The sequence below is a fragment of the Athene noctua genome, chromosome 1 (genome assembly GCF_965140245.1).
Source record: "Athene noctua chromosome 1, bAthNoc1.hap1.1, whole genome shotgun sequence".
Classification (NCBI taxonomy): domain Eukaryota; kingdom Metazoa; phylum Chordata; class Aves; order Strigiformes; family Strigidae; genus Athene; species Athene noctua.
The window spans coordinates 180,973,275-180,991,163 of NC_134037.1; the positions used below are offsets into that span (position 1 = coordinate 180,973,275).

Genomic DNA, 17,889 nt, shown 5'->3' on the forward strand with positions numbered 1-17,889 from the left:
CCTCATGGTTTTTTAGCCCACCTGCTGAGCTCTTCACTATTACTGGAGTTTCACTTTCCTTTAGGAATAAGAGAATTTCAGTGGAAATCACCTGATCTCTAGTTTCTTGTATTTTTCTGAGGGTTGTGGACTTCTACCAACTATTTGGCAAGCTGATCGTGAAAGAAGATCAATGGATCTCCTTTTCAACCAAAAGTCCATTTTCTGGTTTTCTTTTAAAAGGTGCTGTTCCTTCTTGCTTACATTCTATTGAACGCCAGTTTTGTAGGTCCCACATGAGAGATTTCTCCATCATTTGGGCTGACCTTTTCTTTGTAATTTTTTTTCTGTTTATTTTTTTTTCTCTGCATCCTATGCACCTTTTGCTATTCCTCTGGCTTCAGGAGGAGTATTTTCATTATCTCATATTTTTCTAGGGTTAACTGATCATCCCTTTTTTGGTACACCTTTGTTTGCTAATTTATCCTTTTTGTTTCACAGTTGAGCAAACTTAACTGTTTTTCTCTGATTTCTTAATTTCTCTTGCTTGTAATCTGTGTCTTCAGCTGTCTTGTGGCGAAGAGTATTAAAGTGACTAAAAATAGGTACAAAATTCTTTTGGATTCATAGGTGTTATAGTTTCTACAGGTATATTACTGTGGAAGGAAAGGTTTATGTAATATTTATGTAAAGCGTTAAGTTATTGGTAAAAATGTAATATCTTGGTTTAATTCAGAATTTTAGAAAAACTGGTTCACTTGAAAAAATAGCTTGGGGTGGTTTTTTCAGTCTGTCTGCACATATTTTATAGAGCATTCTAGTGCACCTGGGAGTGCAGAGTGCTGAAGACAGCAAGGTACTAAGCCAGCTGTATTGCTGCAAAACAAAACAAATTGCATCTAAAATGTCCAGGGAAATAATTTGCTGTAAAATTTCCTTCTGCATATCCACCATCTCCTTGGGATCTCTAAAAGAGGAGAGTCATCTTGCATTTTCCCTTGACAAGTGTGTAAATTGAAGCGTAAGAGAACCTGGGCAAGGAGGGGGTTCAAAGAAAGAAAGAAATCTCCCTCTGCTGTGCATATAGGAAAATAGGAATCAAGCCTAAATGGAAAGGAGATAGGGTATTCTATATAGATTCAACTAATTAACACGCAGAAAAAATTACTCTGTTCTCTATGGAAGCCACGTGCCTTCAGAAAATAAAAAGAGCAGTTAAAGAAAAAGTGCGTCTTCTTCAGTTTCAGGTATTACACCTTTGAATCAACCATGGATAATCTAAAAATATTTCCATTCTTTCAAAACAGTGAGATGCTGTTTGCAAGAGATACGAATGGACACCACTCTTAATCCCTGAGTGATGGAAAATACCAGTATGTTATCATGTGTTTCTGATTACATATGTTCAGTGTATTTTTTCCCCTCCTAGAAGAACTTTGACTTCTTAGCCCTGGCTTTGAAAATATGTGGTTTTATTTCAGATTCTTTCATGATAATGATTTTCTTTGATATGCTTGCGTTTGTTCTGTATCTGAGTACCAGCAAGGCCTGTTACCAAGACAGGAAAGACAGAAAAGTATTCTTTTTGCAGTATCTCTGAATAATTTCTGCAACTTTACCTATGTAGCTTTTGTACATGGAACTGCTGCATCAAATAATATATAAAAAATGTGGATTTATAGGCTTTCAGGTGGTATGGAGAGCATCTATCTGAAAATTTATTCTAATTATGTGGGTTTGGAAAGGATTTTGTTTGTTTCCTGTATGGCACTGGATGTTCAAACTATCTTATCCTTGGTATTGTTATTTAGTATCAAATAACCCATACCAAATAGAACCAGAATGTATTTTTGGTAACTGAGGAACAGCAGGTTCTGGAGGGTTTAAAATAGACGACATACGATACCAAGAATAGCCCAGTGCAATTTAGCCAACCTGAGAAACTATTTGAAGAGCAAACCAAAATGGAGGGCAGTTCTATACTCCATGCTTTCACTAACATTTATTTTGCCATTTTTGCTTTATTTTGCTTCAAGCTTTTAATTAAGATTTCCTTGGCTTTGTTGACCCATTTCTATATTGTTAAAGGCAACAGAAAAGAGGCTGCCAGGATAGCAGAAGAGATCTATGGAATAGTCCCAGGTAAAGTAAAAATATCGACACTAACATTTAAATGTGTATTTGCTACATTTTTGTAACCTGAGGATTTAAATAATTGAGCTGCCATGAAAGGAGGAATCTGCTGCTAAATGCATGGGTGAATGTTTTAACCTGAAGTGCCTTCCGTTTCTGGGGTCTTTGCAGTGTCAGTATGTGTTGGCATGATTTAGGTGTGCAAAATATGAGACTCCAACAATTACCCAGCTAGAATGAGGACAACATTTGCTCAAGGCAGTATGGTAAATACAAAAGTTGTTCTCGGAAGCAAGGCATTCTTTTGTGGGGGTTACAGATGGTTTTACTAAATAGCTAGCTTTACTTCCAGAGAATATTTAAGGAAAAATTTTAGCATGTTAATTTTCTGAAAGGAGATACTAGAAGGTTATAACTAATGACTTTATGAATCCAAGCTAAGAACCTCTGTCTTGTTAAATCAGATGGTAAAATGAATACAGCTAAAATTATTCTGAAACAATATATTCCTGTTCCATATATTTATTTAGACTATTTAGTAGGTATATTTTAAAATATTTTTTTTCAAAGTGATTTTACTCCTTCACATCACTGCCATATTAATGAGTAAACACGTATTTGCATGCCCAGTAATTCCACTAATTAAAATTACACGGTATTTTAAATTTGCTACTAATGAGAACTTTTATTTTCCTACCTGAAGATTCTCATCAGCATTGTGACATCACAGATTTTTATGTGCCTCATTTGTTGGGCACTTGCTTCGTGATGAATAGTGCCATCATCAACAAGAACATGAATGTGAGCAGAACATGGGTGGTGTGAGATGGCCACCCAAAGCAGAGAGATTAAGATCAGGCCAAGAGAAATACTGCAGCAAAGCATTTTTTACAAAGCCTTTATATATAGGCATGTCTGGGTTATTAATTTATTTGTTGTCTCCAGAATATAATTCCAGTCATTTGTAACTGTCATTTTTTTCCAAGTGCCTTTATGAAATTGTAGTCAGACACATGGCAAACAGCATTTTTTCCTTTGTGCAGGTTCTTATCGAAGTGCCTTGAAGTTTAGCAGACCACAACATATTTTTATCTGCAAGTTGCCATTTGCAAAAAGCTATTAAGGATAATCTTACACAACATAAGATCATGTGATGCTGTTGCTGGGGTACTATATTGGATTACAGGTGGAGCTTCACAGGCTTTTTGCTTTGCAGTGAAGTAGGGCAGCCGCAGCAGGGCTCCTTAATTTATCTGTAGACATTTGAAAAGACACACTATTTTCAGACATGTCACTTACAACTGTGAAGGGAAGATGTGCCCCATATGGGAACTATATTTGCCACACTTTTCAGGGAGGTAGGTTGCTGTGGCTAGCATGGAAGCTATGTAGCAGCATGTGTTTTCATTGTGAGGCATGTGTGCATGTGTGCATTGTAAATGCACGTGACGTGTGATTGCACGTGCTATGCTATAATGCATAAAAGATTAAATAAGGCACTGTACCTCTGTTGTCTGAGTTATTTCTGAATCTTCCTGCTGTATAAGGTCCCTGGGTTTTGTCATTTCCACTGTCTTCTAACTTTTTGAACTGAGCTTGCCTATTTGAGTCACCAGCATGATGAGGGATGTGGTCTTTTTTTGATGTTTTCAGGAAAATGTTTCTTGGTCCCTACCTGGCTCCTGTTCCCATCATTTTGCCTGGTATATCCTTCTTGGTCCTTAGGAGCCTGGCTGTATATGGTGCGACCTGCCTTAGTGTGCATGTTGCCATCTTCCTGCCTTAGGAGCCCAGGAACAGCTCCTTAAATAAATGGAACAAAAGTTAAAACCAAAACCCCATGAGCTGAAGCACATCCTTGTTCTTGGGCAACAAAAGGATACTCCCTTAGCCAAGGCTGAAACCTCTGCTGTGTCCTTGGCCTGAAGTCCCCAGGGATGTGTCTGTGCCTCTCATTGATTTCTCTCTGCTTTGGGTAATGCCTGAAATGGAGATAAATCACCCTTTCCATTCTCTGGTGTGAGGTGTAGCTGAAAAAATTAAACAGGACAAGGGTTTCGAATACAGTGCTCATGGGGTTGCTGTACAACAGAGCATGAATGCAAACACTGGTATTGCTTCTGTCCTGTGGCATTGTAAATGCAAGTGGCCTTTGAAGAAATACTTACTACACACTGTGTTGCAGTATAGTTATCAATTTTAATATAGGACAAGTAAATTTGCTCTGCACTTGAGTTGAAGGCATATAACCTGGGCTGAGTGACTATGTCTGTAGGTAGTAGCTAGGCTAAGGCATTTTTTTTTCTTGGCACGTTAATAGATTAAGATAAGAAAAAGGGCAGACTAGCATACATGAAGGAGTCTGAACAGCTCAACAACTCAAAGGGATTAAGGAAGAAAAGTAAAGCTTCAGGCAGAATTTTTTTTTCCATGGCTTTTCTGAAGCCTTCCAGTGAGGAGGAGGATGAAACCTGCTAGTCTGAGCTGGAGGATATTATTTATGAAATTGACAGTTCAGAATGTAAAACTGCCAGGGACGTGTAAAATTAATTTGATGGACAAATGTCTCCCTGCTATGAGTCTCTCAAGGAAGTGCAAGAGAAGCTGGAATATGATTTGTGACAAAAGCTTGCTAGGAAAGACAAAGGCTGATAGGGTTTTGAAAAGGAGAACTGCAGGACTTTGAAGTGCCCAGGTGAATCCCAGCAGCATGAAACTCGTGGTCTTTGCTGAAGCATGTTTTTAGCTGTTTTTAAAAGTTCTGACCAGAAGCTTTTAAGTCCCTTAGCAAGCGGCCAGCTTTCTCAGGAGTGCTGAGCCCTCAGCTGCTCTGCTGAAAGCAGTTTATCATGCAGTTTCACCGCTGGCCCCACACGGATTTCAGTCCCTGTCTGCATTTACACGCATCTGTTTTTTTCCCTGCCCTCCCAGGATCTGGATGTGTTGCTTACTGAATTAACTTCTATGCATCTGCTGTTTCAGGCAGCTGGGCAGACCGATCCCCTCTTCATGACGCTGCCTTCCAAGGACGCCTCCTGTCTTTGAAAACCTTGATTGCACAGGTAAAAGCCCACAGGTAAAGAAAAGGTTGGGAAGCAGCGTAGTTTCTGTTGAATTGCATCTGTGAGTTGGTGAGCTTGTAATAGACTACAGCAGGGCATAAGAAATGCAGTTGTATAAATAATACATTTGCATGTACACTTTTGGGCATGTATTAGTTTGCTTAGTTAGGATGCTGGAGACAAGCCCCGGACAAAGATTATTACAGCTTGTATATTGTTGTATGATAAGCAATGACCTTTGGGCTCTTTCTCATTGAGAAGTCTCATGTAAACTGGTCTTGAGAACAGTGACAACATATATATCAACTATTAAAAAAAGTCGGTAGAAAGCTGTAAAAGTACATCTTGCTTTACAAAACAGCAAGCATGGTCTTCCTAAAGAAAGAACTGTCAGTCTTAAACCCTCTGCTCCAAATGGAACCAAGAGTTAGGCAAGAGGAAGAGAAAAAGAAAGATTATACAAGAAAGGATGAGAAGCTGGATATGAAAGTGGGCAGCTGTCAAGGGATAGGTTATGATTCTTTGTGTTTTACCAACCATCTTCCTTACCACCTCTGCTTAAATTCAATGCCATCATCTGGCACGAAGGAGCAACTGTCCCCCACTCCCCGAGTGTAAGCTCTGTGACTTGGCCATCAGACTTTTTATATTCAGGGTAGATAGTTTTTCTATGGAAAAGGAAGTGATGGAGGTTAGGGATAATAAGGGAAAGGGCTTATTCGTTCAGGGGTTTGCTGGTTTTCTGACCCCCTCTATCTCTATTTATGTTGACCTTACAGCACCTTGTTAGTGGGGCACCTGGTGTTGTTGTTATACACTAGATGCCCCAGTTATATGCTGGTCATGGTTACACACTGGAGAAGTACCTGGTGTGGTTATACATCATTTAGTTAATCTACCCTTTCTCCTTCTCCTGAAGACATTTAATTTTGGGAGTGAATAATAAGGGTCCTTGCTGATGGAAAGAGATCAAGGCAGCAATGTCTGTAGAGACTGAATTGGAGCTGATTCACCACAGCTTGATAAATGTAGGGATGAAGCTGTTCATGGAGCAGCATAATCATTGCTCATTGCTTCTAATATAGTTACACTACTAGCCTAAAATTAAATATGGATCTATAGAGTATATGTGGGACACTCAGAAGTCTCTGGCTTAGGACCATAGCTTTCAAGAAAGCCAGTGAGGCTTCTGCTTCCCAGGGGATGCCAGGACATAAGGGGCAATGGAGTGCTGGAGTTTTAAAAGACCTCAAGGACTCGCCAATGCCTGTTCCGGCACTGGAAGAAAAGTTTGATTTTTCACATACATTGGGAAGAGTTTTATAACCGTCTGAAAACAAGGTTTAGCATGAGCAGTGTTTGGCAAACAGCTATAGTAAGACCTATAACTCAGTCTCCATTTCATAACAATGGATTGCTGGTTTGCCTTTCATTTGCAATGACTGAGTTTCATTTTTAAAATATATATATGAATAATGATTGAGAATATGATTCTGCAACAGTATGATTCTATGAATAGCTCTCCTTATCAGGACTATCTAGAAGACATTCCTCTTGAAGGAATACGCTGATCATTAAGTATGAAACATCTATACAACTAGACAGTGGAATAATCTCAACATTTTCTCAAGGTTTCATCTATTCCCTTGGCACTGATGAATGAGAAGTTTTAGTGACAGCCTTTACATTAATAACTATTTAATGTAACTGAAAAACTATGTTTTTCTATCATAGATTGTTTTTTTATCTTAAAGTGGGTACAGTGCTTGCTTTTAATGTTCACTGCATGGGGACTGGTGAGTTTTACAGTGTTATATTGCTCAGAGACTTCTACCCATCCAATTTTCTACTGCCTACCAAAAAGTGCATTGCTGCCATCTTGTGATCTTCCGTGTTTATAGCACATCAGGTAGAGACAAAAAGACAAAACATGTTACAAAACACAAGACATGGAGTGGAAAATAGAGCTGCTTCCAGGCCTGTTCTCACACATGGTTGTGAAACCTTAATTACCAGGAGATTTAGCTGCATTCTGGGGAAAGCACATATGACAATTGCTTTCTCCTTTGTGAATATGTCTGGTTTCTGTTTGTGCAGGAATAGATGTAAAAACTGTTATTTAGGGAAATACCTGTATAAGCAGCAGTTCTTTCTTCCAGTGCAAAAGCATTTTGTGGGTGGTCAGTAAGAGGAACTGATTCGTGGGTAGGATTTGCCTCATCTATCTTAGGGTTTTGCCAGGTACTTACTACTTTTGAGTGAAACACACAGGGCACTCATATACCCCATACGGTCAGTGGAGGTATTTTTCAGACAGAATTCATCTGACCTACTAGAAACAGCTGGTTTAACATGGGATAAATCACATCCTAGGGGAGCCTGTTTCTCCCCACTGAATGAACCATGGGCTCCAGCCGAGCTGCTGATACCTGTGCCAGAGGTGTCCCTGCTCAGGGAGGCGAAGCTCACCAACTGTAGTCCTTGTTGGTGCCGGACTTAATAGGGAATGTAATGCCACCCTCATAATTAAAGAAATGTGATGTCTTTCCTGTGATTGACTGTGCATTGTAAAGAACTGGAAATAGAAGGCATAGCTTGTCCTTGCTTTCTCTTTAATGCCATCACCAGCTGCTGTCTTTGGGGATGAGCACCAAAGCACTGAACAGCACTAATCCAACCCACACACCTTCCCTGGACACACACCCAGTGACATGGCTCTCCCCTGGCTGCAGTCCAACTGCCCTTCATACCTGTGCTGGTCCGGGGGCAGCCGCGTGGTTTGGGCAGGGCTTTCCCCTCATGCCCCCCGCCCTGCATTGCAGGGTTTCAACGTGAACCTGGTGACGACAGACCGTGTGTCGGCTCTCCATGAGGCCTGCCTGGGTGGCCACGTTGCCTGCGCGAAGGTGCTGCTGGAGAACGGCGCTCAGGTGAGCCCCGGGGAGGCTGGGGGGGACGCGGGTGGCTGGAGCACGGGTGCTCCCTGCAGCAGCGGGGATGTCAGATGGGCTGCCCGAGTGGCAGGGCCGGGATGCAGACAGACAGGAGCATCTCAGGCAGAAATGGGGAAAAATAAAACAATGCTTTGTTTCTGTGGGTGACGGATTTGCCTTCCCTGGTGGCTGCTTGGGTTACCTCATTATTCTGTTTTGTTTTCCCTCTGTATGTGAAATGTAGTCACGACTGATGGAAAAGGAATGAGAAATGCTAGGTGAAGAAAATTACATCCCTTTTTCTCCCCCCATAACGATCACTGAGCTCGCCTCCGGTTTTCTGTGGGATGGTTTGAGAGTCTCACATAAGTAAAAATAGACGTGCTTGAAGCAATGCAACGTTTTATCTGCTAATAAAATAACATTTTCCTCAGTTGGACCTAAGGTAGAATACATGTTAACAATGGAGATAGAGGAATGGGTGAAATACATACTAATATATTTCATTCACCTGGCTTTGATAGAGGAATGGGTGAAATACATACTAATATATTTCATTCACCTGGGTTTTCAAGTACAATTTATATGGCAAGAAACTGAGCAACGCCAAAACAGGCAATCAAGCTATCCTCTGCAGAAGAAAATGCAATTGTTAACTACATAAACTGTATGCCAAATTTCAATCCCATAGCAAGACGAGAGGAAAACCCCTTTCTGCTCAGTTTTACTTGATTTTGGTAAATTAATGGCATTGCCTTTTTATAACTCAGAGAATCATCTCTAAACTACCTGTTGGTTCCTTGAGAAATCAGCCTATTCCTGGTATAATATATAGCTCCAATCTTTTTCGGCTTTTGCTTTCCGCCAGCTCTGTGTTCATAAATAAAGTCAACAGGCAGTTGTCTCACTTCTGGGAGAAAAATACGCCGTTCTGCTGCTCTCCTTTCTTGCTGTGCTCTCCTTTATTTCCTTTTTTTACCAAACCATTTACTCCGTAATATCTGTCTTACCATTCTTTCCTCTTTTACCAGTTAAACCAAAGCCCAGTGGAGAGGGAAACCAAAGAAGTAATATTTCTTCACTTATCTCCTTGCTTACCCTTGGTTATCAGCTTGCCTGAATCACTGGCCCTGTTGTGAAATGATGCTGATAGACCCCCAGTGCCTCCAGCAGCATCAGCCACATGTGCTTGATGAGACTGGGGGGAGGTGGATGGCAGTGCTGAGCTGCAGGGCTGCAGCATGTACTCTGTCTGAAATACAGATACGCCCAAGGCATATCTATTTCTTTCTTTTTGTTGTTTTAGAAGCTGTGCAGAATGAGGGATAGTTTAGCTCAGCAATTAGCAGGAGAGGAGGAAGATCAAGGAAAAGGCTGGGATCTGCAGTGATGATGCTGTTGAAAGAGAGTTTTAGTTGGACCCTTGCAATTTCAGGAAAAGCAAGCTGCATTTTGGGCTCCAAAACCTAAGCAGATATCCCCCATGTTGTCATACCTGGTATCTCCCCATACCATGCTGAATTGTCCACTTCCTGGACCTGCCATGATTATTTTCCAGCCAGATCTGCTCTTCCACTGGTTTTCCATGAAGGTGAGCAAGCAGAGGAGGCACCAGGGAACAGGGGCTGCCTCCGCCAGTGTACCTGCCTAACCTGCAAGTGCAGTTTCACATGCGGGAACGTGGCCTTGCACTGGCTGCTGCATGGTTGGAGACTGCTGCTGAAGATGGCAAGGACTGAAACACTGGAAATGGCAAGGACTGGCTTGTAATTGTGGGGAAAGCACCTTGCGGGAAAAGCAGTTGAGTCATACAGCATCGTAAACAAGTCAGTAGTTCAAGAACAAGAACAAATGGTACCTAGGAAGGTATCAACTGCAGATGGTCCACTGCTGAATTACCCAGAAGAGACCAATAGGTTCTTTCTTAAATGTCACTGTCTTTAAAGGAGAGAAAGGCAAAATATCCTGCTAGTTAAATTCTGTGAGTTAAGGTATTTCTAGCCTGGTGCTCTGACCCTTTGCAATGCAGCTCCTGTGCTTGCACTGGTAGCAAAGTCCTTCGACTTCCCCAGTGGCCCAGGACTTCTCTAGCCCCTCCTCTCCCATCTCGTTCCTCTTGTCCCTGATTTGGAAACTGCTCAGGCTGCCATGTGCTTGCATAATGCACTGCTCTTCTCCAGTGTGCCACAGAATTAAAGATGTGCAGATTTGGCACATAAATTGCCTCTGAGGGCTTACTATGTAGTTAAACATAACAGGTACAGTGCTGTGCATGACACAAGCCAGGGACTGTCCTGTCCCAGTGGAGAATGACAGATGGTGGTTCTTGTCAGGTTTTACATCAGAGGTGAAGGAAGGAAATTCTTTCTCTCTTACACACATGCGTACACACACATGCATATGAACACAAACTCTTTCAAGCTCCTTTTCTGTTTGGGATTAAGACTATGTTTCCATGAAAATGTCTTTTGCTGGAAATGTGTTTTCAGGTGAAAGTATTAACATGAAGTAAATGTTTTCATTTAAAAAGCGAAGCCATTTTCATCTGGGCATGTTCTGGCTTTGGGTTGGTGCAAACTGGATGGTCATGAAGATATTCAAGTTCTCCACGTAAAAAAATTTAAATCTGCATTTTCTGAGCAACCCTCGGAGGAGCATTCATAGCAGGCAGTGTTGCTGCTTTATGGCAATAGCAAATTATAGGAAAGAGGGCAGACCTCAAAGGAGAATGTTATATATGTTATGCCACAACATATAACTCTGAAAGTGCAAGTTGTTGACAAAATCAATTCTGAAAGTAAACAAGACAAGCATCTTTTTCTGGTGCATTTCTGTTGTGCATGAGGTACGCTGCAAGGGCGTTCCTCTTAAATTGGATTATCCTGACAGAGTCTTGCTGTTCCAGGTCAACGCTGTCACCATTGATGGGATCACTCCTCTGTTTAATGCCTGCTGTAGTGGCAGCGTGGCCTGTGTCAACATGCTACTCGAATTCGGAGCCAAGCCACAGCTCAGCAACCACCTTGCATCGCCCATTCACGAAGCAGTCAAGAGAGGTAACATTCAGGCAGTGAGTGAAGCTAACAATAACTGAGGAACACATCTTTTACTGATGTTAAAACATTCTTCCATAAAAGTTGTCTGTAGTGGTATGGATAAATAGGCTTGGCTTATTCCCAGCTCTTGAGGGTCATTGGTTTTATCTGGGTGTATTCTGCTCTACAGCACTTCAGTGATGGCTCTTCTTCTCTCCACAGGTCATAGGGAGTGCATGGAGATCCTTTTGGCCCATGAGGTTGACATTGACCAAGAAGACCTTCAGCATGGGACCCCGCTCTATGTGGCTTGCACATACCAGAGGACAGACTGTGTCAAGAAGCTTTTGGAGCTAGGTACACCTGGAAAAGGGACCGGGGTAGAGCTATGGTGGTGTGAGCCAGCACTGCTGGTCTCTCCAGGCTGCCACTCCACTGCAAACATCACTGGTTGTTTTCACAAGAGGTGTTTGGGCAGCCCAAGTCTGTGAGACTTGTTTGAGGCGATTAAAAATTTCACCTGCATTGATGAAGAATTTATGGTTTCCTCAGTAAAAAAAGCCCTAATTACAGAGACGTCCCTGAGACTGTCTGAATATGAAAGTAAAATACTTTTAGTTTTCTAGAATGATGATAGGAAGCACAAACAATGCTGGCTAATATTATTGACCAAAATCAACTTTTGATTATGAGAAACTGCCTTGCTAAACATTAACTTCACCTACTTCTCAGTGGATGATGAAGATGGCAGTAAAGCTGCTTGAAAGAATAATCACTGCAGGTCCAAGCACAGCCTATGAGCTAGCATAAATTTTTGCTGTCAGTGTACATTAGCTGACTTACACCTGCTCAAAATGTGGCCCTGCTGTGCTTGGTGAGCTTAGGGCAAGCATTTCGCTTGCTGTGCTCCTGGAGTTATTACAATGAGATACCTAAAGGTGTGGGTTTGTGGGTTGTTTGTTGGTTTTGTTTTGTTTTGTTTTCCCAGCAATTAAATTAACATAATCTATGTTAGGTTTTATGTTATTAACAAATTTATAGAGCATATGGTAGTCTTTGAACATCTATTGGGTTGAAGGTCAGGGTGCTCAGTTCTGTACATTGCAGACAGGGTTCGATAGCTCAGAGGACTTTCACACAGCAGGTATTTGACCTGCTGAGTTTTGCACTGCTACTATTGAGAGAAATGAGGGAGGCCTGTGTGCCATCCAACCTCTTCATTTATTGAGGCTACTGTTGGAAACCAGCCCATATGATGGTGGGTTTGGACAGTTTTTCTGCCTCCCAGATCTAACCATGCACTCTTGTTCACTCAAGGAGCCAATGTTAACATGGGGAAGCGATTAGACACCCCCCTCCATGCAGCAGCAAGGAAATCCAGCACGGAGGTAGTCATCTTGCTGACAGACTATGGTGCTAACCCAAAATGCAGAAATGCTGAATTCAAATGTGCCCTGGATCTTGCAGTACCCAACAGCAAAGTGGAGCAGGTGCTTCTGCTTCGGGAAGGTAATGGTTTCCTTTCTTCTCTTTTTTTTTTTTTTTTCTAGGTAGAAGAGTATTTATTTCCTTTACCCAAGTACATTTTCTTAACTGCTTTTATAAGCAACGCTATATATAAGTTCTCTTATCTTTTCTACCAATTTCAAACCTGCAGTACATGACACAGAAATGAGTAAGAGATCTCTGTTTTGTTGCTAGATCTGCCATCAAGTGTTAGGGTTTCAGTGGCTAAACTGGTTGGTCATTCTGTGCTTTCTTTTCCTGTCTACTGAAGGAAAATTATATGTATTTACCTTTCGGGACTCCAAGGATTAAAAACTGTTGCAAGAGTTTATTCATAGATAATATTACTACCTCCTTGTGCTCAACCTAGCACCATGGCTCAATGTCCTGCTTACCGCAGAAAAAGTGACACAAGTGTGTGTGTTCTCAGTCACCAGGATAAAGCAGAGCTATTTGCCAGGTGGCTATTCAGTTTCATAGCTTGCAGGTCTTCCATGTGTTTCCTGGGGCTGCAATCCCAGCACAAACCAGCAGTGCCCTTTGCAGTTTACTTTCAGCCTTCCTATGATTAATTATGTTTCCCATCTACTGAAAGAAACTCCTGAGCAGAAATTAATTTAGATCCCCTTGTGTCATTTCCACCTGCACTACATACAGCCAGAACTTCATCCATCCAATGGCAATATCCCTGGGATATGGACTTGTTGAATTAGGTCCCCTCCCACCTCTAACCCCTCTAACCTCAGTGTTTCCCTGGTACCCTGTTAGTTGGCGTATGCCCCACCAGGACTTTGCTGATGCGGGGGGTGAATGGTGCTCCCCCATGCAGGCAGCATGACACCTTCCTGAGCCCGCTCTCTTCCCACCAAGGAGCAAAGCACAATGTGCACAGGAGAGCCTGCTTCCAGCTGCAAAATAGCTCTTGGATGGTAAATTGATATTGTCAATGTTGTGCACAGGCTTTGTGCTGGCTCTCCGCACACAGGTGGGTTTTATGGAGGAAATGAAACATTGGCTTAATATCCTTCTGTCCTACTCCCTTTCTCCATGGCTTTTCATGCAGAGCTTTAATTTGTCATGTCTAAAACCTTCTTGGAGGGCTTCTGCTTGAATGCTTCTCACTTCTTGTTACTTCTGTCCCCATATCTGAGATATTCAGGGCTCAGCAGTGGCAGGCTGCATGAGCAGAGGCGGTGCTTGTGGTCATCCTGCTCCAGTTGCCCTGTGTGAATGAGAGTTTGTGTAGCTGAAGAAATATCCCAATACTAATAATTTTCTCTTCCTGAACTTTGTTTTTGATTTCCACTTTCAGCTGGCCACCCTCTCCTCCATTACAGCTCCTGCTGACTCTTCATTTTTCAGAAATGAAATTTCCAGTTTTCTCACCTATCCTTTCAGTCCTGCTTTCAGATACTTTGCTGCTATCTAACATCTGCAACTGCCCCTTTCCCCTGCTTCTGTGTTTTCTGAGGTCCTCCTGTTTGAAATAAGCACCCCAAGTTGAAGAGTTGCCTTTCTACCTTCAGATGTTTCTGCTGGCGTTACTTAGGTGTCTCCCTTTAATTGCTCCTCTTCCTAGCTATTAAGTGATTTGAGATACAAAATGCTTCTGTTTTCCTAACTGCTTTGGGAGATGGTAGCTTCTTTCTTCACTTCCAGTGACAATAGCACAAATGCTCTTTTCTATATATCTGATATTTTTCTATTAATTTCTTCTCAGAGACACCATTATCAGCCTGTTAAGTTCCTAAATTTTCCTGTAGTAAAAGCACAGATTATGAAGTTTGCCTGGAAAATATAAAGACAGGCTTTTAAGCACACATCTCTCTAGTCTGGCATTGCTGCCAAACACTGTGATCACTACTGTTTGGTCAAAAACTGGAGGGGCAGGGCTGAGACAGGGCTTGAAAACTGAGTTCCTCTGAGCAGGCGTGAAGGTTCAACCTGGAGCAGCTCCAGCAAGAGGAAAGCAAAGGGGAGGTAGGGACATGTTCACTAGCAAGTTGCATTTGCACATGCAAGCATGCAGCTGCAGAAGCAACGGAGACTCATTTCCAGTGGGTTTGTGCCTGGTGGCCCCTCAGCTGACCTGCAGTGGGGTGGGCTGGCGGCACCTGCCTGGCCACCCCATGGGGAAGCCACCGGGGCAGCACTGCTGAGTGCAGTACCACGTAAGCCACTACCCAGGCCAGCCTCACCGTCATCCCAGTGAGTCCTCAGACAGTTCCCTACCCTGGACTCTCCAATGTTTAACAAGAGTTTGCAGTAACCTTCACCCCAAGGCAAGGCAAGGGCAAAAAGGCCTCTCTTTTCTATTATTTTTTTATTCTTGTTTTAATATTTTTTTTTTTACCCCAGTGCCTTTTTGCACAAAACTTTTGGAGACTTTCTGTCTTTGTGATGTTTTCCTTTCAGTCAGACTTAATTAAAAATGGATGACACATTAAGAAATTACTTTGAGGAGCACTGATAGACTGACTGACATTCATAAATATTCAGAGACTGTAAAAAAAGGCTAAATTGCAGTCACTACTTGTGCAAGTATCTGCTGAGACACTAGCAGTTTGAAGAAACATGTTCTGTAAATTTGAATAACTAGCTGTATTTGCCATACCTACGCACTTATGGCTGGTCTACACTGAGAACCCCTGCAGCTCCCTGTTATCCCTCTCGTTTTTATCCTCACAATACTGCTGGGAGTTGTCTTATATCCTGAGCAAGGGATATGCATCCTGGTGTTCTCTCTCCAGGGCAGACATCTTTATGGTATTTTAAGTATTTGCTCAAGAAAAGCCTAGCTGTGCATGCAGAAAAAGGTTTTTAGTGCTCACAGTTTTCAAACCACTGAACCAACTTTGACAACATAAATTAAATATGAACAATAATGTATTTAACTCTCCCTGACTTCAGCAAGTCACTGTGTATTACTTCACTAGATTTGCAAATCTTGCTGGTGTTTGTTGTTTTCTGACTTATACTGGTGGTGGGGTTGGGGGTGCTTGTTCTTGCCTTTTTTTTTTTTCCCCCAGGTCCTGCCAGCCTTGCCCAGCTGTGCCGGTTGTGTATCAGAAAGCATCTGGGTCGGTCATGCCTATATGCAATCCACAAGCTGCACCTGCCTGAGCCACTTGAGAACTTTCTCCTTTATCGATAAGTCTGTGACTATCTTTATGCTGGAAAAGAAAGAGGAACAAATGGTTGTTTACTCCAAAAATATTATATCAAAGAAAAAAATCAAAGACATCATTTACTGTCTACTGTGGATAACAAACATTAGCTGCTACGTGATAGTGAAAATCCAAAACACCTTTTCACAGTGAATGATATTATAGATACAGTTCCTTCACAGTCTATTGCCACATCCACTTACATCAGCCTGAGAAGTCGTAGTACATGAATAGCTCACTTGACATGTTTGTAGATGCACACATTCACCCACTCACCCACAGAGATTTCCCCTGTATTTAGTGTTATATTTATTCATGTAGTATCTCTGCAGCTTTTCCTCTTGTCTATCTAATCTCACTGTCAAAATGAATGTAGTGGCTGCTGTTCTTCCACTAGTGTGAGAATGAAAGCCTTCGGTGCCCCACATCAGTTGTATATAATATATTGCACATATATTATTTTGTCAGCTTTAACTTTGCATCCTGCCATCTCTTTCCTATAGTCTGGTGGAGTTGTAGCAATTTCCAGCAGGCTCTGACTGTGTAGCCACTGTGTGTCCCCTTGCCCTGAACCCAGCTGCCCTTAATGCTAACACATCTTGTCATCCGAAGTGCAAGTGATGTTACCAAAGCAGGTGCAGGTGTTTGGCCCAAACCCACAAAAATGTGTGAAAGTCTAAAAAAACATTAATCTCTTCTAAAAAGAAAATCTTTCCTAAGCTATATCACTTAAGATCTGGCTGTGTTCATTATGTAAATAATTTTTCTTAGCTTAATTCCAGGACAGAACCGCAAATGTTTTCATAGGTACAGTAGGCCAGCTTTCAGTGTTTGTCCTTTGCAAGGTTTAAAGAAAAGCAAAGGAATAAGTTGCTGCTCTTTGGACTTTGTATACTTTGACATTTCTCATAAGTCCTTGGACTGCAGAGCAGGAGAGAAGCAGGGCCCCTAAGTATGGGTGTGCATCACCCAAATGTTCTCTTTGTTGGATATTGCTTACAGGGGGAGAAGTTTACAGGCTTGTTAGCTCCCTTGTCCCCTACTCTAGAGGCTTTCATTACCTCCCTGGGAGAAGGGATTTTTAGAGTGTTGTGACTTTGCCCATTGTGGTATTAGTTTAAATATCATCAGGGTTAGTAGCCTGGACACAGCAGAGCTAAAAATGTTCACCTCTTTGAGCTGAGAAATGTGGGATCCAGTGACTGGTGCAATGTCTGTGTGGATCTGTAAAGATCTGTTTATTTTTCCTGTGGAGGTTGTTCTGAGGTAAGAAATGTATTTTCAGAACTGAGTTTTGGTAAATGTCTGCCATGAGACAAATGGGAAGTAGAGTTAAAAGGAAAGTCTGTCTCTACTTAGCTCAACTTCACAGGTCCAGGAGGCTGATGACTCATATTCAAGCTGTGAGATGTAGTGATTTCATTATGAGCTATGCATGCTGGTACCGATTTTCACTGCCCATACATCTTTAGTCAGGAGGAATTGGACTGCTGGAGCCTGAATCCGGGACTGCCTTCCAGCAGCCTTTGAGCTCCTGTCCCTGCTCCAGCAGCAGCAGCTTCTCTGGTTCGATGCTAATCCCATAATTTCATCATGACAGTTCCCCTCTCTGAGGCATAGGTCTAACGTTTCCCAAACTTTCTTATGATTAATTCAGCACCAGTAAGATAAATTGTGCTCCCAGCAGTTCATGAGACTGGACCTGCAATGTTAGAGCCAAAAATTAATGTAGTTTTCAGCCTGTGTTTGCACATATTGAATGCTATCTGACGGCAAGAGCTGTTGCCCATGAAGTTGTCAGTGACATGAGTGACCTTGTATAGTACAATATATAATGAATCTCAGAGATTTCAACTCTAAATTCTCAAGAGCCTCTGAAAATCAAATACTATCAAGAAAGAAATGTCTATATTAATCTGATGTCAGCAGATCTCTCTGTTTTATCTTTACTGCCAGCTCACCTGCTCTGTTTATAAGGTGGCAGTCAGAATGCCATCTGCTATCTAAATAGAGAGACGGAGCCTCAGCTGTGTGGGTTGTCAGATTTGCATTGCAATCAAGGGGCTAGGACAAT

The 17,889-nt window shown here is 42.0% G+C and overlaps 1 protein-coding gene across 2 annotated transcripts; it reads left to right on the forward strand.

Moving 5' to 3' along the window:
• Nucleotides 1–1,928: 1,928 nt before the first annotated feature.
• ASB11 (ankyrin repeat and SOCS box containing 11) lies at nt 1,929–17,566 on the forward strand. Of its 2 annotated transcripts, none has more exons than XM_074906834.1 (7): nt 1,929–2,121; nt 5,095–5,174; nt 7,997–8,104; nt 11,013–11,163; nt 11,365–11,499; nt 12,460–12,651; nt 15,678–17,566. In XM_074906834.1, exons 1-7 carry the CDS (start codon nt 1,944–1,946, stop codon nt 15,800–15,802), a joined length of 969 nt encoding a protein of 322 aa, XP_074762935.1. In that variant the 5' UTR covers nt 1,929–1,943; the 3' UTR covers nt 15,803–17,566. The 2 variants fall into 2 exon arrangements, with proteins under 2 accessions (XP_074762935.1, XP_074762925.1); XM_074906824.1 differs by having other exon boundaries at nt 1,944–2,121; nt 8,048–8,104.
• Nucleotides 17,567–17,889: the final 323 nt, after the last annotated feature.